The following is a 27,310-nucleotide window of genomic DNA, read 5'->3' as shown; positions in this document are numbered from 1 at the left end:
CTTCCTCCCTGAATACCTTAGCAACTTCCTTGTAATCTCCCCTAGTAGCCTGTCCCTTCTTCCAGAGGACATAGACTCCTCTTTTTCTGGAGTCTCAATAGTAGTTCCTAGTTCATCCACACCTGTCTTCTTCCCTTACGGCTTGCCTTACGGCATTCAGGAACAGCTTGTTCTTGTGCCTTTAAGATTTCCAACTTGAGGAGCATCCAGACTTCCTGGACCCCTTTACCCTTAAGGAGCAACTCCCAAGGGACCCCTGCAACAAGCATCCTGAACAGGTCAAGGTCCGCCCTCTGGAAGTTCAAGATGGCAGTTTTGCTAGTCACCCTTCTGACATCTCCAAGAACAGAGAATTCTACAATAACATGGTCACTCTGCCCAAGACAGCCCCCAGCCTTCACATCTCCCACCAGTCCTTCACTGTTAGTGAAGAGCAGGTCTAGCAGGGCACCACCCCTGGTAGGCTATCGTACCAGCTGTGTAAGGAAGCTATTTTCCACGCACTCTAGAAACCTCTTGGACTGCTTCCTCTGCGTTGTATTGTATTTCCAACATATATCAGGGAAGTTGAAGTCTCCCATGAGAATGAGTGCTGGCAATTGCACAACTTCCGCAAACTGCTCATAGAATGCCACATCCTTCTCTTCATTGTGATTAGACATTCTATAACAGACCCCCACCAAGACGTCACCCCTACAGGCCTTATCCATAGACACTCAACTTTATCATTCCCAACCCCAAGCTCTTCAACACTGAAATACTCTTTAATATAAAGGGCCACACCAGCACCCTTCCTTCCTTGTCTGTCCCCTCTGAAGAGCTTGTAACCATCCATCACAGCACTCCAGTCATGGGAGTGGTCCCACCATGTTTTGGTAATAGCAACTAGGTCATACTTAGCCTGCCACACAATTATTTCCAGCTCCTCCTTCTTGTTGCCCATGCTGTGTGCATTGGTGTAGATGCACTTCAGCTGAGTCATCTGCCTCATCCCCAGCTCAAGCATTGTTCCCCTAGACTCATCTCTGGTGAGTCCTATTTTGTCCCCTTTCCCCGTCATAGCTAGTTTAAAGCTCTTTCAATAAGCCCTGCTAGCTCCTGAGATAGGATTCATTTCCCCCTTTGAGATAGCTGGGTTCCACACACGAACAACAGTCCAGGGGCCGAGTAAACTGCTCCATGATCAAAGAACCCAAAGTTTCTTCCTTGACACCAGCTTCTGAGCCATTTATTCATTACTTGTGTTTTCCAAGCCCGCTCCGTGTCCTTCACTGCTCCTGAAGGCATAGAACAAAACATCACTTGTGCTCCTGCTCCTTGAACTAAATGCCCTAAACCCCTGAAAACTCTTTTCATAGTTTGTCGGCTTCTCTGAGCAATTTCATCAGTGCCCATCTGAACTAGGAGTAATGGAAAGATATACCCCCAGAAGAATTATGAAATACTCCCAAAAGAATTATTTCAAAATCAGTGAAATCCTAGGTGGATGCCCAGCTTGTCAACGTAGTGCTTGAGTAATCTCATGTGTTCAGGTAGTGTTCTAGCATGTGCATTACTACAGTGCTGGCTCAGACACACATAGGTAAAACTGAATAGACTTTTGATCCTGGTGTGTTATGTCTACAGAAATGTTCTAAAACACCCATCACTTAATGAAGTTTCACAATTGCTAAAGCGAAACAATTTTTACACCTTGGCTCTGGGCCAACCATATGCTGACAACTTTAAAGCAGGGCTGAATTCTTAACAGAAGTTGGAAAAATCTTAATTAAACTCCTATTCTTATTTTAGAAGTGAGACAAACAGGGAATTTGGGTCTTTCACTAAATCAAGTCAATAGGTTTCTACTAGGAGAAGTGAGGGACAATGTACAACTAGTTGTGACTGATAATTAGCAACAACCACATTAAAAATGCACTATATACTCCATTTTATAAAGGAAGGCGTGTATGGAGAGTAATGAAATGAAAAATCTGCCAGCTTTTCAAGAGAGAGAAGATTTTTTTTCTCCGTTCTGATGCTTGAGAGCCCCTGAATGGCAGGAAAGAATATAGCATCAATGCAAAAAAGCAACCTAAGTTGTTTTCTTAAATATTATTGGTAGATGTTGAAATTAACTGAACTGTTGTCACTAACTTGCTCAATTTATTCAACCTCCTTTTCAAGTAAATCTTCCTGGTTTCCATGGAGAGGATTCATCCTCTAATCCGGCTACAAAGACACAATTAATTCCTGTGACAAGGGCATGAGAGAACTTGTACCAGAGCCTTCCCTACAGCAGTCCCTGGGGCTCCAGCACACCATCAGAGGATTAGGGATTTTTAAATTCTGCAAGGGGAAGGCTGCATCATACTCTTCTATAGCTTGTGCATTAGGCAGTGGGACTTGCAAGGTGACAGATCTATTCCAGTCTTATGAATGCTATTGTTTATATATCCCTAGTGACAGTATTTCTCCCTAATCATACCACTGTTATCTGGAGACAAAACAGTGTCAGAGGAGGAAGAGAAACTCTGTAGGGTATTCTTTCTTAAAACACAACAAACGGAGCCTCTAATATCTGCTGATGTAGAGAATCAGTAATGTCACTAGACAGTAGAGGATAATATTTGATCATTCTGACTGCTTCACTATGCAACTGAGATTTAGAGAGCACTGTGATTAATAGTTGGGAACAATTAAAAAATAATAATCTATATCATATTTACAGGGGGCAGCTAAACATGAGCAATATAGGCTATCTGGAATTTAGCATCTATAGCCAAAACATTCCCGTTTGCATCTCTATATTCATTGCTCTTTTTAGGTCCCAAAGTAAAAGTATTCTCATGTATTAAAGTTTATTTGTTTTCTGAAACAGTTTCAAATACAGGTAAATGTCCAGGTGTAAATTCAGATGCCTGCATGAGGAAACTAACTGTTAAAAAATAGAAGAAAGGTCTAGGTCTCTCATTCTTCTGAATCTACATTTGATGCATACGATCTTTCTAATATTTGCAGATTTTTCCAATTAAGGAAAATAATATCTGGAATTAAATTGATAGAGTAGATGGATGGAAGATCTAAACAATAAGACACATAATTAACAGGCTTTCTCATTTTCTCATGACTATTTGTAGAAAGGCACAGAATTCACTGGAAAGGTAAATGCAGTTTTATACATTATTGGATATTTCATCAAGTATTCTGGACTATTTTGTGAAAGAAAACTGACAGGAGTTATGACTAGACTGAACTTGGTTCACATATATGACAAAACCAGAGTTTGCAAACTGATAATATTCCACATGATTAATTCCATTGAAATAGTAATCACTAAGCTCTGAAGATTTCTTTGTATTATTCAATTAAAGTATATGACCTACTTTGCTATCAGCCATTATACTAAGATTTTAAGATTTCTTTGTCTCAATTTCATCTTGTGCAAAGAGATTTTGTTGCATAGACAGAATTTAGATCATATGCCAGCCATTCAAATCAATGACTAGAATTATCTGAATGTATTCAATCTGGAAAAAAAAAGAGGTTGTCAATCAGAAAACAGAAATATGAGGGTTCAATAATCAGAAGCTGAGAGAAAAGCTTTATTCATTATGTAAATATTGAACTATACACTTATATGACAATTTATGTTGTCAGCTATGACTTTATGTTCTGATCATAAGCCTCAGTTGTTTTGAAAGATGTACCTTGTTCATTTTGATATTATAATCTCCTCCACTGTTTTAATTAAATTCATCACTGCCTTTGATATACATACTCATCTATGTACATCATTTGTATCAAAAATAGAATCATATAATCATAGAATAGTCTGGGTTGGAAGGGACTTTTATGATCATCTGTTTCCAACCCCTCTGCTGTAGTCAGGAACATCTCCCAGTAGACCAGGTTGCTCAAAGCCCCATCCAATCTGGCCTTGAATGCTTCCAGGAAGGGGGGCAAATACAGAAGAACCTTCTTGAAAAAGAATTAAAATTATGATCAAGCACCTCTCTGAAGCCAATCAATTTCACTTAAACTATCCTCTGTATTTAGTAACCCATTTAACTAAGTTCCATTAGTAAGTGCAATGAATGACAGATTAGTAGACTTAATGCAGATTCTTTCAATTCACACTCATTTTCTCTCTCTTTTCTATTTTTGTCTATTTCCTTACTATATGTACTTATATATATATGTTTATATATATGTTTGTATACATATATATATCTTTGTTTTCATCTCTTAAACCTGTTGTAAAACACCATTTGCATTGCATCTGGTAAACTGCATATTCTTGCCCTTTATAGAGTTCTGCAAGACCTGACATCCCAGATCAATCCCAAGTACCATTTATGCTATTTTCAGTGCAGTCATCATGGCATTGTTAAATATGAATAACTCTGGACAGAGAACAAAGTTAAAAATAAGTATATTTTCTGATGCATATCCATATCCCTCAATCCTATAAAGTCTTTGAGTTTTGTGTAGTTAGTATGCTCAGAAGACAGAAAGAAAGATCTAGAATTCTGTCCTGGCCTCTCTCTACTGCAGGAGAAACAGACTCATCCATTAGGGAAAATAATGATCTCAAGTCTTTTCCTTCTCTCAAAGATGAGAGAAGAAATAAGTTAGGATTTAAACGTGGACTTAAGTACAATGTAGATTGACAATTTCAGGGTATATAATCTGATGCTGTATCCACTTATTTGGTATGAACTTGGTAAGTACTTTCAGAATTAAAAATTAGCAAAACATTATCTTCCTTCACAAGATTTAAAACAGAAAAGCTGATTGATGTTATCATAAACAGACATTGTTTCTAATTTTCTTCCATAAATCTTATCACCTTTTTAGATAATTACAGAATTGCACAAATAATTTTAAAGGGGATATACATGAGTTTTGCTCACATTCAGCTCAATTCAGAATTTAACAAAACTTGCAAAGAAAACAGTTACATTGGCTTTATTTATTCATGTACTTATGTATTTATTTATTTATAATTTTTTTTTTATTCTTCATGTGGGTTTTCATTCTACATAATGGAGCGTAGTAAAATGTTTTCCTGTGTTTGTGTACTTGAAGGTGTGGCTATGTCAGCTAAGGCTTTGAAAAACTTTCCAAAGGAAATGGAGTTATGAGAGAGTAAAAAGATTTTTGTAGCATTATGCATAAGTAGATCTGGAAAATATTTTCTGATATTAAGGATGAAAAAAAAACACCCTAAATAAATTTTTCTTTATACTATGTGATATTAACATAAAATCCTTCATCTTTATCTCTTAAAATCTTTTTTTTTTTTTTTTTTTTTTTTTTGTAAACAAGTGGTAACTACTGTTAGTAGACAGAGAATAAAGAGATAGTTGGTTTGATTTGCAGTTACTGAAATGCAGACATTCTGAAGTCTCTGTTATGATATTCCTTAATAGTTTCACTAAAATTCTCAAGTAACATAAATATTCACTTACCTGTCCTGCTTTTGCATTTTCACAGACAAATGTTTCATAGTATTTGGCAAATTCTGGTGCATGATCATTTATGTCTAAAATCCGGATGAAGACAGGTATCTGGCTACTTTGTTTAGGATTATCTGAAACAAGAAAATGATTGCAATGGACTGTGTACAGTGCAAAGTTTTGTACAACACACAATTTGTGAAAAGACCTGAAATAATCGTTTTGTTTTTTTTTTTTTTTCCAATAGACATTGGAAATACTAATTTATCTTCACAACATGAAAACAATTATCCTTAACTTTCTACTGTTGTATTTTGCATATGATTAAAAGCCCTAGCAATATTTGAAAAAATTTCTTCTATTATACTATTGAAATTTTTAAATAATACAAACTGCTTAAAAGATTTGCATAACTGGCCACCAAGTTGTTACTGAAATTTGACTTGTATTCCATACATTAGTGAAGTAAATGATTCATTCCAAGGGCTGTTTCCCAAGGCAGAGCTGTCAAGAACATTTAGAGTCAAATAAGGAAGAAGAAGAAAAATGTCTGTTCTCAAAAAGTAAAATCACAAAGTGGATCTGTGCAGATATTAAAATCTGTTAGTATTGGCAAACTTGACCTCTGGCATCAAGCTATAGTTGGAGATGACTCATGCACTACATTTATTGAAAATGGAGTCAATATTTGATCAAGCAGTGAAGGAGTGTTGTGTGAGAAAAAGATAACAATCTTTCTAAAATTTAGAAAATTTCCCTCTAATGCCTTTTATTGTTTGGCTGAAATGCATTGCTTCAACAGTAAATTATTTGCTTGGAATTCTCGGGAAACCAGTTTTGTTGAGTCTGAGAATTCCAAATTATCTTTCCACAAATGGGCAAAGATAATCCTTAAGTAGATGCACATGTGAAGATACTCTGTGTATTGATAATATTTGAGGAAGGGCAAGCCTACATAATAAATACTGTAATATTCCAGTCTTTCCCAGATCTAATATTATTAGTTACTCCAACTTACTGATTTCAGTTGCTATGACAGTGATGTTGTGCCAGGGAGTTTCTTCCCGGTCAAGTGGCTTTGAGATGAATAAAGATCCATTTCCTGAATAGATGTTGAATATTCTATCCAGGTCAGTGTGTCGATCCACAGAATACCTGTTAAGATATGTTACAACTGAGCTTCATTGTTTCTTGATACAGTTTCCAGTTTAGTTTACAGCCACCTATAAACATTTTGTGCATTTAATTGTAGTTAATCAAGAATGTTTTCTAAACAGGTAGTCTTAAGCTTTTCTGTAGCTGCCAGAGGAATGCAGTATGTTACAAATACAGAGAAACATCTTTTTTAAGACTAAGTGAGTGAAATGAAGGGCAAAGTAATTATGTGGGTTGTTTATTAGATTGTTATTCAAAATTATGTTTGAACTTACAAAGTGGACGATGAAATAAAACTAAAAATGAGTGTTCTTAGGTAATATTTTTGCAATGTAATTCTTGGAGAATTCAGCCATCAAAGGGCATACATTTCAGATATAATTATCACTTTATAACTGCTTGCCATCACAAGCTCCCGTAGATGTTTCTCTGTTGAACATTTTTCAGTGGCTCCTATGAGCTTAATTACACAAGTGCACCACTGTTATATTGCACTCTCATCATGCTTTGTGTGAGATTTAACCAATATTTAAAGCATTTAACAACATGTAATGACTTACTTTATTGTATTCTTTGTTATATCTGGATCCTGGGCCACAACCTGCCCAATAATGCTTCCTTCCTTGGCATCTTCATCTACTTCTATTAAATATGAGGATCTGCTGAACACTGGAGGTTCGTCTATGTCTTCTACAGAAATTTTGACCAGAGCTGTGTCTTTGAATGGCCCCAGCTGAAGAAAACGAGGATCCAGATGAGTGTTTGTTGCTTCCACTCTTAAGGTATATAATATCTTCTTTTCAAAATCCAGCTGCTAGGGAGCAAATAATATTAATAAAGAAAATTGTATCATTTTACAAGAAATGTCAGTCAGCTTTACAATAATGGAGTAAATGTTTAAACATTTTTCAGAGAAAAAAAATCTCAAAATTGTAATGCATCCTGGGGAAGATGGCATTTTCTAAGTATAAGAAAAAAATGGGAATTATATAGGGCAGCAAGACGACTATGATCCCCTTGGATACAACTTGTTTAGATTCATAGAAGTCCAGAAGGATTTATCTATATAAAATTAGAAAGAGAGAAAGAAACAGGCAAGATGGACTCCTTCCACAAGTAGGAGGTGCAAAGATCCTTATTTTTCTCATCCTTACAGAGCAAGAAACACTTATCCCAGCTGTTTAAGTTGCTCCGCCCTATTTTCACTCTCCTGTCTCCTCCCATATTATCATCTACCCTTGCCTACTCTGCATCAGGAGCAACAGTGATACAACTTATTCCTACCCTCCATATTCCACAGTGAAAAGAAAAATTGTGAGATCTGATTTCCTGTCTATCTGTATATTTGTATGTATACATATATATACATGGATACGTGCACACATGTACATACAAAAATGAACATATACCTAGTTTCCATATATGTATGTGTATATTACATATACATATAGCAATTTACTGTTACTGATCACTTAAAAACAGAACTAAAAAATGTGTTCATACTGCAACAGTCTGAACCATGAAAAGCAACCAACCAATCTGTCAGAGATGGCATTTTGAGTTAAATTTCTATCAGTTTCTTTGCACTTAAGACCTCAATTGACGTAATAGCTAAGAACTTAAGTTTCACCAAGGCTGGACTTAAACCATAACAGATTTATGGGTCTGAGTGTACCGGATTTTTAAACAGATTACAGAGTGACAGGCTGTAGATGTAAGATCATCAAACTGCAGGTGAGCCTCCAACCTTTGTGAGTACTACTGCACCATTCAGCTGACAAAACCCACTGTGAACTGAACCCCTCCAGGTTCACACAGCCATAATTCGAAAGTATTGTGTGAGAGTACATATATTGAGCAGACAGCTGCCACTGAAATATTGCTTTATGTGAAGTGACGTGCCAGTAAATTTCCCTCGAGACATGAAAATAACAGATATCTGCTGAAGAAAGAGAAGAACAAAGCTAATGGAACAACTCCTTGGCAGCTTTGGCCCCTTGTGAGATCTACCCTCCCTTTCCCTGGAAAAATAACCACAACACCTGGAGAGCTAAGTACATATAAAAGAGAAGGAGAAAAAAATAAACCTTTTTGACAGTTATAATCCCTTCCTGTGTATCCTTGTCAGTGACGATATCAAACATGTCTGATCCATCCCCATTGGAAATACTATACTCAGTCTCTGCATTTTCACCCAGATCAGGGTCATTGGCTTTAATTCTGCCAAGAGGAGTCCCAGGTGGTGCAGATTCAGGAGAGCTGAACTGGTAGGTGCCTGGAAGAGCAAAATCCAAGTTTTTATTTTAAGAAACTTTGTTCTTCTGAATAATAAACATTTTCAATTTCACCTGGATTTTTTAAAATTACATCAAGAAAAATGCCAATAGTCATTATACTAAACTTTTAGTTGTACTAAACAGGGCTTGGAGTTGATTGACAAACTGTCACAAAAAATTCAAATGATTCTTCAAAGCCATTTAGTACAGTGTTTTTAATGTTTTTAATACTGGAACAGAGAAGCTCAACAATGCGGCAGTGATTCTAATGTTGATTTGTTAACTAATTTTTTCCTCAGTTCTCCAGAAATGTTGCCAGATATATTTGTAAGTAGCACATTTTGTTTTGTTTCCTCAAGGCAGAAGAGTTTTAGAAAGCAGGAGACTAATATAAAATGGGCTATATTTTCCCTCTTTTGATATTTTGAAATTTATATTCATTTCAGGCGTTCTATCTAAATTCGTTTATCCATTATTGGTAATACATAATAAAGAGTCACGGTAAAGAGAATTTGGATACATGTTCATTTTAATTGCTATAGTTAATTAAAATGCAGATGCTTTCAGATTTTCTTTAATTTACTCTGCACAGACTCAGATTTTCTTTAATTTACTCTGTACGTACTTTTTGTGCTCTTTCAATGGTTGGCGTCATTTAATGTTTTTATAATCACGTTTTGCTAGAAAGAATTCTGATTACACAGACATTTTAATCTTGCCTATGTATATAAAATGTGAACTTATATGTATTTTCTGACAACATTCACCATAAAAATCTTATTATTAAGGCATGCTGTCACAGAAAAAGTATTAATCAGATGGTTTTCTTGACTAGTAAGAACTAGACAATTAAAATTCTTCAACACTGACAAAACGTAAACATTTCTAAATCAATATTTTCTGTTATTTGCTAGAGAATATTTGAAATATATATATGTATATACATATACAGCATTTTCCATGCAAATTTCCAGAATCTGAATGAGATTTTTGAACAATTTTCTGATGTAAATAAACATGAAATTACTGTGTAAAATAATAATATTGGAAAAAAATAGATTAAAATTCTTGACCTGACAAATTAACACTGGGCAAAATGCAAAAATGTTGTTTGAAGGGTCTAAAAGTTGTATTAACCCGAAGTACAGTACACGCAAGTGTATTTCTTTTAACTAGCCTATTGGTTGTTTCCTGTATTTACACATGCTTTGCTTTCATTTAAGACCCTTGCAGAGTCCTAAAGGTTTCTTTTATTCAAAAGGACCATAATAGAGAGTGCTGAGGGAGTCTGTACCTCAAAATGTACTGAGTACAAAACATTGTCTCTGGAGATACCCTATACCTATATAGATGTGTAATAAAATGGAAGCTAATGCTTGTTGCTAAATCTTATTTATTGTTACAAATTTGCTATTTAAGTGAAAGCTCAGCAGTAGACTCTTTGACTGCAATCCACACAGAGTAGAATAAATGTTATTCCCTTAAAGAAAGCTGAAAATGTGATGAAAGTTATGACACTTGGCAGCTAAACATAAGTTTGGAGGCTTACTCAAATTCAAAGGATTGTCACGTGAGCTGGGAATACTGAAAGAACAGATTTAATCATGCCACTTATGGCTTCTTCCAGAATAAATAACTCCCTTAATTGTTTTTGCATCTGAAAACATTTCTTATTTTTGTGGTGCCAGGTAAATGCTATATATTTTTGGGATGTGAGGTGGCTACTTTGATTTAGAGTACAATTGAATTCAGGATATGTAAGATTTTCAGTAGTGTGCCATATAAATTCAGCATTTAAATTTGGCCTATGTTTTTCAAGTGTGAAGGACAGTGAATATTTCAAGAAATAGAACAAAACACAAAATCAGTTTCTTCCTATTGCAATCCAAACATCCAGCACTGAACAGTGCTCTCTGCCATTTTTTATTCTTTTATCTACTCTAATAAATCAGTCTTCAGTTCTTCAGCAACATCACATTAACCCCTGTTGCTTCTACTTGCTATTCACCTTTGGGTCACATTTATACTTATTCTTGCCTCACATAAAAGAAAATGGAAAATAATTGTCTTTGGAAGGACAAAGGCTCCAAAATTGTGTATTAATTTGAAGGTATGTTCTTATTTATCTTAGAATAAGTTAAAATCTTCAGATATTTCTATATATTTGACTTCCCTAGAAGTTTTGAAAATCACCCTGTTGAGGAGAAAGAAAATAGAAAGGAAGGGTCATCAAGAAAATGAAAATTGCTCCCCTGAGGAGACCCCATAGCAATTCATGTATGGCCAATCTATGTTCTTCAGTGATATTCTATGTAGAAAGCTACATTTCATATTGTATGAAGCATCAAATTGTGTGAATTTCTCTACAGTTATGTATCAGAACCAAAGCAAATCATAATTATCAGAACTTCTATAGACTTCAGACTTCAGCTAATCTGTCAAGAGCATTGGTAAGGAATGAAGGCTAAAGAGAGTGAGAAACTAACATCATTTTGTAGTTCTGTTCATACTTCTTTTTATTGTTTTTTATAATCTTGTTTTGAATTTTATTCAATTTTATTCAGCAACAAAGCTTAGAAGGCGCTACACTGCACTCTAATTTAGGTTCAGGAATTTCTGTTTGCCAAACTACTGTCGGCTGTATCATGCTATAAAGGAGTATCCTCTCTTAAAATCAAGCAGGAAGATTGGTTGAAAACTGTACTGTGAGTTTTCCATGTGAAAGTTATTCTCAGTAAGTAAACTCTGATTATGAATTCAAATTATTCTCTCTTTATAAGACCCATGGTACATTCTCTGCCCCCTCTTTAAAACACAACCAATTAGGAAGAATGGAAGCAAGCTTCAAGAATCCTCTCTCCCACTCTGTCTGAGTTTTCCAGCATTTTAAAGAATCTGTTCTAGGTTGACCTGCTTATAATGTTTTGAGTATACTTATTGCCATGGCACGGAAGTACTTTTCAAGTTCCTGTAACTCTGGGGGAGAGTTCAGTCTTGTTTGTTCATACTTTGGTGAATTCGTAAAGAGAGGCAGTCAGGTCTCTAATCAGTGCCAACAAGCAATTCAAATTTTACATCATGGACATTCTTCCAGCAGACACTGAACTGAAGCTGTAAATGTATTATATCTGCAGCCTGTTAAACAGTTAGTAGACACTGATTGTAACAACATGGAACTGGATTTAAACCAGTAGCCTAGGATGAAAGAAAATGTAGCATTTCATGAAGCTTTCTATATTGTGCAGTTTTCTATTGTTTGTCAAATTTATTATACAGAGATATTTTTATATTATACAGAGATACTTGACACAGTTGTGTGTCAAATACAGACTAGATTATACAAAGCAGTCTTTATCAGTAATTAAGTACAGATTACAAGTACTTGAAGCAAATACTTAGACTTCCAGCAAAGCATATCTCCTGACCAATTCTGCCTGTGCAAGGTGATGTATAAGAAAATTTGATGAACTGCTTGGCTAAACGTTTGGAACTTATAAACTCAGTCCTAGATTTTGTTATTAAATTTCAGTAAAGGTTCTGAAAACCCTACTGTTATCCTAGTCTATTGTTACAGCTAATATTCCTATGAGCAGAGTAAGAAGGTGAAGTAAGTTTATAGTTGCAGAAAATATTTTGACATTAAGAAAAAAACAAAAATCCATTTGCCTTTATGATGCTGCAACATAAATAGACACAACAGTGGGCCAGCATTTAGATTAAAAAATAAATAAATAAAGGGGGGGGGGGGGGGAGGAGAAAAAAAAAAGATCGCAGAAGGTGACAGTGAAGCAGCTGATTTAGAGAATTTCATTGGAAAGAAACAGAACTCTTAGTGCTCCATACTCTGAGGAAATCGAGGTGGATTGTCATTGACATCAGTCAGTGTGATGTTCACCGTGGTGGTTCCTGATAGTCCTCCCATCTGGCCTCCCATGTCTTTGGCTTGGATGACCACTTGATACTGTTCCCTGTTTTCTCTGCTCATGTCCGGTAGAGCAGTTTTGATTATGCCTTAGAGAAAAGAGAAAAAGGAGATGCAGTGTAGAAGGCACACTTTAACCTCTGATTTTTCAAATGTATAGAAATATAAGAAATATAACTGATGTTATTCATTGTTTCTAATATTCTAATATTCTATATATATTCTAATAAAATTCTCCTACCCTGAAGAAAGAGCAAATAAATCTTCTTTTCTTGGGATCCAGAGCACAGAGGTTGTTTCCATTAAAGTAGATATACACATATTTTAGAATATAAGCTGAGGTTGTTGGGTTTTTTTTTAATTTTTTATTTATTTATTTTTATTTAAAATATAGTGGTTTTGCAGGGCTGAAGTGATGATTACTTTCTCTGTTGAAGTGGAAGAATTTAAATAGTGTCTTTTTTTCCCTTGGAGGATTCAAACACCTGCCTTTTCTTTTTCAGAGGAAGGCACTCATTACCATTACATGGTTGTTTTGGGGGTTTTTTTTGTTTGTTCGTTTTGTTTCTCTGTTTTTTTTTTTTTTTTTTGTTTTGAGTTTACAGAGTTCCCACTCCTGGGAAGATAGTGAAACAAGACAAAAAACCAAAACCCCAAATTCTCTAGTGTAGCAGTTATAGCATTTATATCTTATTCAGAGTTACTGGGTTCTGACTACCATAACTCAGCATGTTAAGGAGTGTAACACTAAAAAGAAAATTGGATAAAAATAAAGATAATCCCAAAATCAAAGATGAGCTCTCAGATATTCCCCAAACTTTCTACCTTCTTCAATACCTGCTACCCTTGGTTAATGAACTATAATTGTCCTTTTTCCTTGCTTCTGTATGGTAAAGTTAAGATGTGGAGAAAAAGAAATAAACTTCATTCCACATATAAGAGTTATTCTCCCTTATTATCCTGTAGATATAATGGCCGTGCTAAATTGCAAAAGTAATTGTTTCAAAAGCAAATTAGTCATAATCTGAGTATGCCCATTAGACCAGGAACTTCATGGACTCTGGAAAAAATTTCACTTAAATTTTGGATACTTATACCAGAATGAATTTGGTAATACGCAGAAACATGGTAGTACAGTGCATGCAAAGTTTTATATGTGTTAGTATGTACTGTTTCTTTTTGGTTTTGGTAGTTTTTTGTTTGTTAATTTGATGTTCTATTGGGTCACAATTTTGTGGCCCGTGGTAAAAGTACAGGGAATGGTGCATGACTTTGAAAGCCAATACTGTATTAGTTTTCTTCTTGAAATCAAAAAATTTTAAAGATTGTTCTTTGTTAATAACCAAAGTTCACATGAGTTTTTCTTCCTTGTGCCTAACCATTTCCTACATAACAGTTAAAAAGGGTTTCTCTTTATGCTTTAAGGCCTTCATTAATGTACTAATGGTTCTTACTTCAATTCTGTTGGAGACAGAGTATAGCTTCAAAAAACTTTTTTACTTAAAAACTGTCAGCTAACAAAAATCTGTCACAAACTTTTACAAATAGTTTATTTACCTCTGGAGATACTTCTTTATCTTATGGTCTGAAATTTTCCATGTGTGCATATATATATATATATATATTCATCTGGTTCATCTTTAAGTGTATATATATAATATACATACACTTAAAAATGAACCAGATGAAAATCCCAGAAACTAGTGTAAAATAAACTTCTAAAATTTGACTCTTTGAGTCCCTTCCAATAATCTACACTCTAAACAACTGACCTTAGAGTTAGCAATTGTCTTCCATATGCCATATTCATACCAAAGAATGAAATTATTCTTCCAAAACAATGTTGTTTTAACAGAAAAGTTACACTTTTATGGATTACAACTTCCATTTGTAAAAAGATTGTCTGTTTTATGTCTAATTATATCATGCAATATTTAAATAAAAGTGACAGATATCTTCATCCCAGTATCTACTCTCTGTCATTTCAAAAATCAGAACCATGTGAGTTGCTAACCTGTTTCTGGATCCACTGAGAAATATGGCTGTCCCTGAAGAATACTGTACACCACTTTGGCACTATTTCCATAGTTGGCATCATCAGCATCTGTGGCTGTCACTTGAATAACAGATGTACCTAAATGGGCAACAAACAAGGAATTAAAGAATTCTAAGAAGGCATGTATTTCTTAGAAATCATATATGGTATTTTCAGTACTAGATTTAGTAAAAAGTCAAACAACATCTGATAGACAAATCCAATTTTGTCCTCCTCAGGCAAAAAGTAAAACAAGTCATATCTTCCTTACGACTAAAACTAAAATCAGTATCACTTAAACACCATGCTTCAGATAAACATTAGAAATTTACAGGGAACGGCACATGCCTTTGAAACACAGTACAGCACTAATTTTTTACTTGAAATGAAACAGTTTTAAAGATGGTCTTTTGTTGATAACATGGCCTCAGTATAGACTGCACACTAGGTATTTACTATGTGAAAAATACTATTATGACTTTCAATTTTGACTTAAATAATGAACTAACCTGATTTTTTGTTTAGAAGACAACCTCAAAATATCTGAAGTCAAACTAAAAAAATATTCTGTCTCAATCTAATTTTTAAAATGATTTTGTAAAAATTAGTTACATCTTGCAAAAATGTCATGTACTTTTTTCATCCTTATTAAAATTATCCAACTATCTTGCAAATAATTTCTGTTAAACCATAACTACAATATTTTTTAATAAACATTTATTTTGAGTGAAAATTGTTTCCTGAGGTCCTCTGATCACAATGAGAGTATAGGCTATATGAGATAAAAAAAAAAAAAAAAAAACTATGAGCCAATTCATTGTGTGTAATTCATGGTTTAGAAACAAATGATAACTTTTGTAAAGCCCTATATAATAACAGATAAAATATAATATTTAAAATATATTATATATATATATACATATAAATCTTCTTCACAAGCTTTTATTTCTAAGCGATTTTTAAGATATCAGGATGCATTGTGCTAACCTAATCCAGCGCTGACAAATTTCTGCATAAATGGAGGCAGTCTAACAGCTAAAACTGTAAATATCTTTAACCTCTTACCAAGGGCTGATGGTTGACTGAGAAAAAGTTCTTTACTATGCTTTTGGATAAGCATTGTTGGTGTATCTCACTTTCCTCATATTATTATTATTATTATTTTTAATTTACCCTTAGCCACTCTAGATTAGAGTTCATTCCAATAACTTGTGGTCATATAGCCTTCCTGAGCTATAAAATTGGAAGGTGTTCAGTCATGTGAGATGTTGAAGTGCATGATTTCCACTTTGGCCGTACTGGATATATGAAGGACTAGGGAAAGCACAAATATGAGAGCACATTAAGTCCCGTTATATGTATCTCTTTCCTCATAGTACATAACAAGTGTTTGCACATAATTTTACCTACACAAGAATAACAGTTCCTTCTATTTCAGGTTATCTGAACAGCATGACTAGAGGAGAGGAATACTTTTTTCCCTTCAATGAATTAGCAGAATAAGGTTGTAAAAAGGCTTTGTCAGAATGCATCAAACACTGAAGAAGGTTTTTGCAGCTAGCAGCCTAGATTATTTTGGGCTAGTTAAACAGAGGTCATCTGTGTGCCAAGGCAAACTATAAAAATAATCCTGAAACAACGAATATTTAGGGACAATTTTATCACTAATAGTGTTCAGCTGAACTGTTTATCTGGGTAAAAAAATAAAGAATATTCTTTGAGGAATGCAAGATTCCATAAGTTCTATCTGCTTAAAAAAAAAAAAAATAGCAACAGATAAATAAAAGCTCATGCCTATTCAGGATTAAAATGGAAAGTCAGTGTCACTTGTTGGCTTCTTAAAACAGTACAACTTATCAGTAGGATAATATGCTTACACTGTGTGCCACTCCAGCATCTATTGATCTGGCTTGATTTAGTCTCTGTCTTGGGACTGAGACAGAGTATGGTCAGAAAAACTGAATGCACATTAACTTTTTTTTCCCTACTTTCCTGTTCTTCTGAAAAAAAAAAAAAAAAAAAGAAAAAAAGAATTAGAATGCTGAAGACCGTTATGAGGATGATATTTTCTTTCAACGAAGGCATTTCACAGCTCAAGTCAGTTTTGGGGAAATTTCTGTCTTTCTCTCATTGGACTGTATATTTTTGTTTGCTGAGTCGCAAATGCCATGTAGTATGGCTGCTGAGGAGAACACAAAAGCTATAACCCTATAGAAAATTTGGAGATTACTACCAAAAAAATCAAGCATATATGATGTAGATATCATTACAGTTTACAAAATATTGATGTTTTCTTTCATTTATCTGAATCTCTGGAATGATTGAAAAGTAGTGTTAAAACACCTGCAGCTTGCCAATAAGCTAAGAGTACCACTAAGGGACATGAATAACAGAAACGCGTCCTCAGAAAATTTAGTATCAGCAAGCAATTTGTTTTCTGCTCTGCCAACAGTATGCTGTGTTAGAAAAGAGAATATTCATGGACTGTAGGCAATGCTTGCACAGCTATTTTTCTGAGGAAGGAAATTTCTCTGAGTTTCTATGTTTAGAAATCCAAACAGAAAAGGCAATATACTGAAGTAACTCAAAGCTATCTATGAATAAATTGGCAATGCTGTAAAAATGGTTTGGATGTTTTTTTTTAACCTAAATCAGTTATGGCCTTTACTCACCCTCACCCAAATGTTACCCAGAGAATATGGATTTTCTTTTTTTTCTTTTTTTATTTTTTGTTTATGTCCAGATTAACTCACAAGAAGTATTTTTCCTCACATTTTTCAGAAGAATTAAATACAAACCAGGCTGTTGTGTTAGATGTTTTTTGAGATGCTTCCGCAACAGCCAGTTTGAGCATGGTGAGGAAGAAAAAGAACAGAAAATTAAGGAATTAAGTTGATCCTAGAGGGTAGGGAGTATTTTAGCTTTTGGTCTTATTTCTCATCATTCTGCACCTTTTTAATTGGCAATAAATTAAATTACCCTTTCCTAAGTACATTCTTTTTTTTTCTGTCTGTGATGGCAATTTATAAGTGATTACTTTATTTTGACACACAAGGTTTTCCATTTTTCTTTTTTCCATGCCCTGTTGAGGAGTAGTGAGAGAGTAGTTGGGCTGGTGTCCAGCAGCTATCCAAGGTGAAACCCACCACATCAGCACAGATACTGGAGAAAATGTGCAAATTGCTTCAGTAGTAATCTAAGAAGTAATAACAATAACGTGTTCATGTGTTTATGTGTGTTCTTATATCTGTGTGCATGTAAGAATGTGGAGTCCAAAAAAAGAAATCTGAATTAGAGAGCATCACTCCATATCTAGGACAATGCCTGAACAGAGTTTCACAGATGGCCAAAACTCATGAAGAGTGAGACATAATTTTGAAAAAGCTGTTGAAGTGAGAATGCTTTTCTGAATTATCCTTAATGTATTTGGGGTCTATGTAGTCTTAGGTCCTTGAAAGAGTTCCTGTTAAAGTAGGTCTCATAACATGACACCAGAATGTTTTGCATAGTGTGTGTACACATCTCACAGAGGACTGCTGTAGTACAAGAAGTCTTCTATTAGATGAGATAGGTACAACTTTAACTACTTTTATGTAAAATATTACTCCTCAGCATGCCCTTGTTATTGCTTGGCTCAGCTGACACAAATTAAAACATCTTCTGACAATCAGAAGAATGTATCTATGTCTATTTGAAAATGTTAATTAGTTGATAACTTCTCTGTGACCTTCATTTTGAACAGTAATCTCCATCTTGGATGAAGTAAATGAGCACATTATGTTCTTAACACAGTGAATTTCAAGATTCCTCCATCAGTGCAGAATCCAAGTGACAGACAGCGCTTTAAATATCATTCAGAACCAGGAAATTTCATTTCCAAAAAGAATTCTGTAGCTTCAAAGTGCATTTTGACTTTGATTCTTTGATTCTTGACTTTTTTTTTTTTTTTTATAGCAATATGATTTCAGATCTGTTCCAACTTTTGATCTCAAGGAAAAAAATATATTTGTTTTTGACTTTTATCTTCCAATATGAAGTTTGCAAAATATCATTTCACATGAAAAAAAACATGAAAATGCTGAAAAAGAATATTTTTGACATTATCAGATGGTTCTGATTTTTACACATAACTTTTTTTTTTTCTCCCCCCTTAGCTATGTTCAGACCAATGCTCCACTCAAAGCAGGAAAAGACTGTTTCATTTTCAGAAATAGAAGACCAGCTGGACTAAGTGGAGAGGCAGGAAAGACTTTGTTTCCCTAAAGGAGAAGCTCTTGTGCATGCTTCCTGTTTTCAAGTACAATGACAGTCTGCTATTCATCAAGTTTATTCATGGAGATAAGATTTTAGAAGAGGAGAACAACTTTCACAAGCTGAAAAGATTTGGGAAAGGCCTGGAAAATCTCTGAAGTCAAAAGTAGGAATTTCATTTTATTAAAATCCTACAGATTAGTGGATAGATAGCTTGCTCAGACAGCTTGGATCCAAGGATTGTTTTCATCGGGACATGCCGCTACCATAAGACATAAGTGAAATTTTTATTTTGAGTGAGCTACAGAAATACTGAAGTATAGTAAACAACTTTCAGGTTTGAGGGCAGGTTATTCTATTTGGATAGATAAAATTTCTGTGTAGGCAATGTACTGGAAAAATTATGAACTACAAGCAGTCATATAATAATGTCTAGGCCTTAAAAAAAAATATGTACCCATAGAATTTATCACTAAGATCTTGTTAGATCATCAGTTGGAGTGCATCACATCAAATTCCTTTAGGAATAAACACAGTTGAGATCTATCCCTTATGTTTGGATGGAAGACAAACCCTACCTAGAAAGTTGAAGGAACAGGGAATTGCAAAGTGAACTTTGTTCTTTAGTACATGACCCCAGTTTAAGAGAGATTCTGCTAGACTGCTTTTTCTTTGATACAGAAAGGGCCAAAATGTTAGTACATAAAAGATTTGTAAGAGCAAGGGGAAAGAAAGAGTATAAGAGTAAGTAAGGTCTGATAAAGTAAGAGTATAAGAGTCTAAGAAAAAGAGCAAGTGTCAACAGGAAAAAAATATAAAAGATCTGAAGTTATTGAAGAAACAAAACTAACTAGAAAAAAATAAGGAAACTGTGGAACTGTACCCAAGGGAACAACAGCAGCAATAACTTTATATGGAAAATTAAGAAAGAACTTAAATGTGGTTCAGTACTATATAATGAGCCGAAATGTGTATTAAAAACAAACCAATAACAACAAAACCACACACAACAAAGAAGATGCAGATATCTTTTTACCCAGCTAATTATTTTTAATAGTCTTATTAAATATTATTTAATAGTAAATTGTTCTGTCCTTCCTTTTCTACAATAAAATCTACTCACAATTTAGAGAACATTATCAGGGCTTGCATTAAAATACATGCTAAAGATTGCTTGACTGCACGGAAAGATGCAGTGTTGCTACTCTGTCTAATCTGTTTGAAATGCTGTGTGGGCTACAAGCTTTTGACAGTGAAACATATACCATTGCAAAATAATGTCTGAAATTGAGCTGGAAAGAATAGGAAAGCTGAACAAAGCCTCTAGCCCTTGCCCTCCTGCTGTTCAATATCTTGATATAGTAACTTTAGTTTTCCTTTGGTAGTAATTGTGACTGCAAAGTGCATCAGATGCTCTGCATGAGAATTTGAAAACCTTTATGGACACAATAAGAAGTGGAAAATAGTAAAAAGAATGAGAAATAGTTTGAAGTATTGGTGGGTGAACAAGACTGTGGATGTTTACTCTTTGAGGAAGCTATTCTTTTCTTCCCCTCTCACCATAAAGAAAATCATTTCTGAAAAAATACTGATGCCATCAAATGGCAGTGATAAGAGTAGTTAGACTCAAGTGTTAATATTGATTACCTCTTACATTGCATTTGCTAGAATAATGAGATAAAGTGATCTGTCATCCATAATTAATGAACTGCAGCTTAGAACTCCTTTACATTAGTTTAACGTGCTTTATGTACTTAAAGTGAATTAGCAGACTTTCAGGCAGAGCAACTATTTTCAGTCCAAGAGATGAAAACAATAAAACCCCACTCCACTCTATGCCAAAAAAAATCCAGAAATGGATAAATAAATAAACCCACAAATTCAATATTATCATTAAAATTTCTAATCAAAGTGATGATGAAACTCATCAGCTGCATGTTTCTGGGCTTGGCAATGTTGTGCATATGTTAAGTTTTCCAGTTATAATTAATTTCTAATGAAACCAGTATGTGCAACAAGTAATACCATAATTTGCCAGATAATTACCTTAATTATTTCTGTCTGTCTGGAATGCCTTTACAGAGTGTGTAAAAAGAGGCTTGGTTTACTGACTAACAAATACCATCCATGGCAAGCCAAACAGTTATTCCACCGCTTAGAAATCCCTTGAAGTTCTGGTTCTTTTTAAAAGGTGACAGTTGTGAATCTTGTCCACTTTGCCTCACCTTAATTCCTGGAATACTCCAAAAGGGAGAAACAACTTTTTCTTACGAAAAGCTCTTTGGGAAGAGCCATCTTCCCCTTGATCCTGGTAGTAGAAGTTGTAGTTCATAAATGTTACAATATGTTACCTATTTATTAAAAATCCTGATTAATGAGTAGCAGTTTCAATCATGTATTCAAGACTATTTATATTTTCTAAATTATAAAATACTGAAGTAATCACAAGGATAACATTTATTCTATTTCTTCTCTACTATCAAGACCTTCTCCTTCATGAAGAACATCCTAAAGTATGCCCTTAATTTAAGTATTCATGAAGAGTTTTCTGCTTTACCATTTTTTTTCCCCTAGAAAGAAGTTACCTGGGGACCTCCATTAAGTCTATAGTTTAAGTATTCACTTAAAAGTCAAAAATCAGACCTTAAAGAAACAGCTTTCAAGATTTGTAACCTTTTAGGACTACACTTAAAGTTTCCTATATATAAGCCTGTACAGTTCTATATTTTACAGTGTAGTACAGACAGATATGTAACTTTTCAGGAAGAATCTATTTAGCTTCCTGTACTTATCTTTCATTTGCCTTCTCATTTTGAGCTTGACTTTTGTATCTCTTTATTAGATTTTGCAGAGTTTCTCTACTGTAGATTTCTAGTTAGTGGAATAGAATCTCATGTTTATCTTCAAAATTCTTCTGCAGTACGAGTAGATAAAAATCTTAACAATTTCTAACCTTTTCCAGCTCCATGGACAAATGTGATGAAAAACTGAGTGTTAATCTCTATTTTGACTATGAACATGGTGCACTGTTATCAAGACAGTAGGCTGACCTCATATTTATTAGTTTATTAGTTCGGTAGTGTTTTCATCCTCTGTGGGATCTCCTGCTTAGATGTTTAAAGTCTGCCTCACTAAACATTAAGATAGCTGTAGAAAATTATAATTTTCAATAAATAAATACATTATAAATAAATTCAAATTTACATCAGTTTAATATGTGATTCATGAAAGCGTCTTGCTTCTATTGCATTTAGATACAGTGGATATCTGTGGAAATGACAGCAGAGCTGCAATTTGAAGAAAAATAGAGTCTAAAGTGAAGACAATGAAACAAATTACAAGGTTATCTTAGTTGTATGTGGGGTTTTGGTTTTGGTTTTGTTAATTAAATTAGTACTGAGAGTTGTGAGGTGCTTGATCAGGCTGCCAGAGAGGTTATGAATGCCCCATCCCTGGAGGTGTTCAAGGCCAGGTTGGATGGGGCCCTGGGCAGCCTGGTCTAGTATTAGATATGGAGGCTGATGGGCCTGCCTGTGTTAGGGGGGCTGGAGCTTGATGATCCTTGAGGTTCCTTCCAACCCAAGCCACTCTATGATTCTATGATACTGCTTTTAGAAAAGCAAAACAATTCTAGAACCTGCATGATTCTATGTAGGTGAATATAGATGTAAGTACAATGTATATGTGTTTGTGTATATGTAGATAAAAAACCTAAAAATTAAAGTAAAATTTTAGGAGATTCTAAGTCACAAGAATTTAATGATGTTATTTTCAGACATTTTATTTACTTTCAAAAGGGTTTAAATGTCTGCCAAATGATTCACATGTAGAAGTTTTCATCTTTTTTTCAATGGTGTTAAGAGACAGGACACGGAGTAATTGGGCACAAACTGGAACACAGGAAGCTCCATTTGAATATGAGAAAAAACTTATTTACTTTGAGGGTGACAGAGCACTGAAACAAGCTGCCCAGAGAGGTTATGGAGTCTTACACATTCTGGAAATATTTAACAGTTCTTGAGAAGTCTCTTGGGAAAAAAAAAAAAAAATCAACAACAATCTTTGTGTTTTACATTCAAAGGATAGTCATGTGTTAGCATTATTTCAAAAATGAAGCCTGACATTTTACACTCAGCTGCATAGCATTAGCAACAAAAATGCATACTCAAGCATCCAGGAAGCTGCCTTTGCTTCTAAAAAGGATTGAAAGCTTCTGTGTTCAGGAGATTAGACTGAGTGAACATCCCGGAAGTTTACCCTTTTACTTTAAAATAATAAAAAAATGAAATAATACTTCTAAATACAGTTTGTAAATTTGTTTAATGGTACGTATAGACAATTTTCAAACCGATTTAACTTTGATCTATTCAACTCCAATTCATGACTTAGATCTCTGTGTCCATTTGAGAAATCCCATTCTCATAAATCACTTAAAGGAAGATATTTTTCAGGCACCTAAGATTACTTAATTAGCTTAACTGTATGGTGTGAAAAAACAAGAAAACCTGTGGATTTGTGTGATGTAAATGGAGGCATTAGTACTGTCTCTTGAACTTAAAGAAACCTACATTTAGACAACAGACTACCTCTCTACTCTTAACTTGCTTATTTTAATGTTTTGTGTGTTTTAGTTTCAATAAAGGTTGTTGCACTGCTATGTTCTATTTAATGTGTTGCTTCTGATAGAGGCATAGGTGTTCCTAATCTTAGCCATGTTAATTAATCCTAGTTATGCCAGTCCTTTGCACAAGCACTTCAGTTGCTGTAAGCTCCAATATGGTCATGTAAATGAGGTCTCATTGCACCTGTTACATTGCAGCCTGTCTTAAAAGAAGCAAAATTATCCATACATGTAAAAGTGGATAAATGAGAAAATTTGGTGCCTGGAAACTGGCATCAAGCCAGTTTGGTATCAAGATTTGGTATTTTCTATAGCTCTGAAAACAGGTTGCAAGTGACTGTGAATAGTAATTCATTTTTTTATCAAATGTTGTATAAAATACATATGTTTTCACGTAGAAGTGGATGAAGCAGCATGGCTGCTCCTTTGTATTTTCAGAATGTCATTGAGATTTCTACTTTTTACTTGTGGGGCCGTGATAGATGAAAGGACCTTGGTTGAACACCCTATATAAAGGAAAATATCACTAGATATGCAGAACATATCCCACCGTACTGTGCTGCAGTGTGAGGAGAAGCACTGATGTCAAGGATTCAGGCCCATTAGGCTATTGTTCAGAGATTAGAGAGTTACACTGAAGAACTACAGAAATAAATGGAAGTAAAATGGACGCATCAAACAATTTTTAGCGTAAGTATGATGCAAGCAACTTTAATTAAAATCTCTAGTCTAGAGCTTCCTCTCTTTTTTTTTTTTTTTTTAATGCACATGTATAATGGGAATTAATAAAATGGTTGCAATAAAGTAGCCAGGCAAATAGCATTGTACTGAATAATTTCACAGAGAGATAAAAAGAAACTACATTTAGTTTAGACCAGAACTGAAAATTTCCCTTGGCAAAAAGGCTAGAGCCTTATGTAGTGCTTAAAATTTGTCTATCCTACTAATTGCTGCCCTCATCTTATCTCTTCCTATAAGAAATAACTTAGACCATGAAGGTAGACATGAAGGTAGACACTAAGACCATGAGCAGGTAGATACACATAGGAGCTTAGAGGAGGTCAAAGAATTCACAGAGAGTTGGCAGCAGCTCAGTTTTCACAGAAAAGATACATGAAAAGTATCTATGCTTCACTGTTTTTACAGCAAGAGCCAGTTACCTTTCCTTTCTGACAGCAGTTCTACAAAAGCCCCATTTCTAGCACCAAGACAGAATTATTTCTGATAGGGAGTTAATAGATGGCTTTGGTTTTCCCCTTGCATTCCTTGCAAGGGAAGACGCAGAATTCCTGTTGCAGTATCACAAGGAATCACAATAAAATAAAATAAATTAACATAACAAAAACATGTTAAGAAGATCTAAGGATTTGGTAGCCAAAGAAAATGGAATAGATCAAGCAATTTTCAGTTTATCTGTGAAGCCGTCTCTCCTGTTTTTCCTGCTTTACTTTGCATTTGCACACTCCTGTCACTTCATGAGCACACTTTCTGGCATAAGTCTAACCTTATGTGATCTGATCTGGGGAACAAAACTAGTGAAACAAGTACTGAGGCTGAATTCATTTCTTTTTTTTTCTAATGATTAGCTCCTTAAATTTTATTTTTTTAGTTTAGAGAGCAGGTAAGGCATAAATCAAGAAAATTAGGAGCAGAGATACAGTAAAACAGTTGCTTCTTTTGCTTATATCTTGAGACTGCTTATCTGTAACGTAAAAATGTTCTGTACCTCTTAAGCTTGTAAATGATTTAAATTATTCAGAGGCACTGATTTGAATCTTATTAACACTGATTTTTGTCCCTCATTTTTATGCAGTGCTTCTCAGTTCTTTCAAGTGAAACATCAATATATTCCACATAAACTGTAAGGGAACTATGATTTCTCCAGTGATTTACAAGGAAATTTTCCAAAATTCCTAGATTTTATTTCAGTTTTCTCTCTACCTTCATATACATATATATATCCCAACAATTCTCATATACTGTTCTACCTTTATAAAATTTATCTTCTTTACTACTTCTTATACATATATTTATAAGGAAAAATACCCTTTTCAACAAAAGAAAGAGGAAAATATGAAATTAATGTTTCTTAAAATAAATGATAAGTATGTAAATTAGGATAATATGTGAGCAAGAACATAATATTGCAGGTTAGCAAAATAGTTTTAGTCAGATTACAGCAAAATCAACACAGTCATCCACACATTTTTTTATAAGCATCTGAAACCAGGGAAAAGATGCAGAGAGAAAATATAACTGTTTCCTGCTGAAAAATGGAAGACAAAAATTGCCTCCATTAGGTCATTTATCCAAAGCTATAGATTGATGCTTCCTGACATGAGCAAATTCTAAAATAGAAAATATGATGGTTACTGTATTTTGTTCAGTTTTTTTGTTGTTGTTTGTTTTGTTTTTTAAATAAACTATAAGCTCAATTTGATCTCACAAGGTAATCCAATATGAAATAGCAAACAGTGAGAAATGTGGTTTTATGATTATATGATACTGAAAAAGCAATGTAACTGAAGTAAATATCAGAATGCAGTCCTATTGAAATTAATTGGTAATTGTGATACTTAATATTATCAATAGATTATACAGAAAGGCTGAATAATGATACTGGAATTTCTAAAGCAACCACTGTGGAATTGATGCTGCAGTATACAGAGTACAGTAGTAAAAATGACAGTATGGTCCTGTGAGTTTTCCTTCATTTTGATCTTTTTCTGTTTCTCTTCACATTTATATAGTATACATATATCTTTAATTTAGAGTAGCTGTTAAATACAAGGAATGCATAAGCATGCTGTAATCCTGCATGCCTGAGTCTAAAATGGCCATACCTCTATTTCATGTATAATATCCCACTATCAAACTTCACTATCCAGCATTGCAATAAAAGTGATTTTATGGGAAAATATTCAATTTTAAGTTTAACCAGTTAAAATGTGGCCCTCCCTCCTCACACATTATACAAATCTTATCATACAGAAATTCTGAATGGGAAAGTGATTTTCCTTAGATCTGTAAAATCCAGAAAATTGCAGTGGAGTTAAGTATGGAGAAATGAATGCTAAACTAAACTCGGCATTATCCCATCCCTTAGTAGGATCAATTGAAACACAAAAATGTTTTAGAACATACTCATCAGCCATAAGTTAAAGACTTTTAATGAGAAAAAAATTGTAAGCCTTACTCATTAATATTATGAGGGCAGGTACAGGAGAACATAATAATGTTGACCCAGGAGTCATAAGGGAGTTTAATCCACAGAACATCCCATTGCTATCTTACCTCTTATAAAATATCTTAAGAACATTTTTTATTTTCTGAGAAAAGTGGCTGTCATAATGAAGTGTGAGGGGGTTGTTTTATTTATTTTTTTTTAGTTGTTTCTTTTTTGTTGATATTTGGTCATTTGTTCAGGCAATCACATTTTATTTAAACAAATACTTAGATCAAATTTTGTACTGGTGTAACATGTGTTTGACCCTTCATAGACTGTCTCTGATGAAAGCCTCAAAGTTGAAATCAATATATTTCAATCATGATCAGAGCTGCACTCTTCATTTTACATAAAGTGGGAATGAAGACATTATTCTCCAGACA

At 34.2% G+C, this 27,310-nt stretch overlaps 1 protein-coding gene across 1 annotated transcript in view; it reads right to left on the bottom strand.

The window, feature by feature from the left end:
* Positions 1 to 27,310, bottom strand: part of CDH9 (cadherin 9) — a 100,059-nt gene that overhangs the window by 11,045 nt on the left and 61,704 nt on the right. Inside the window, exons 4-9 of the mRNA XM_015282209.4 lie at positions 14,809 to 14,928; positions 12,716 to 12,883; positions 8,684 to 8,871; positions 7,157 to 7,410; positions 6,460 to 6,596; positions 5,454 to 5,575 (exon numbers count right to left, since the gene is read on the bottom strand). Of these exons, the coding sequence (XP_015137695.2) occupies positions 5,454 to 5,575; positions 6,460 to 6,596; positions 7,157 to 7,410; positions 8,684 to 8,871; positions 12,716 to 12,883; positions 14,809 to 14,928 (989 nt within the window). The remainder of the gene's footprint in view (positions 1 to 5,453; positions 5,576 to 6,459; positions 6,597 to 7,156; positions 7,411 to 8,683; positions 8,872 to 12,715; positions 12,884 to 14,808; positions 14,929 to 27,310) is intronic.

Source organism: Gallus gallus, chromosome 2, assembly GCF_016699485.2.
Source record: "Gallus gallus isolate bGalGal1 chromosome 2, bGalGal1.mat.broiler.GRCg7b, whole genome shotgun sequence".
Lineage (NCBI taxonomy): Eukaryota > Metazoa > Chordata > Aves > Galliformes > Phasianidae > Gallus > Gallus gallus.
The sequence above is the reverse complement of the archived record's forward strand: the minus strand, read 5'-3'. Positions and strand labels throughout refer to the sequence as shown.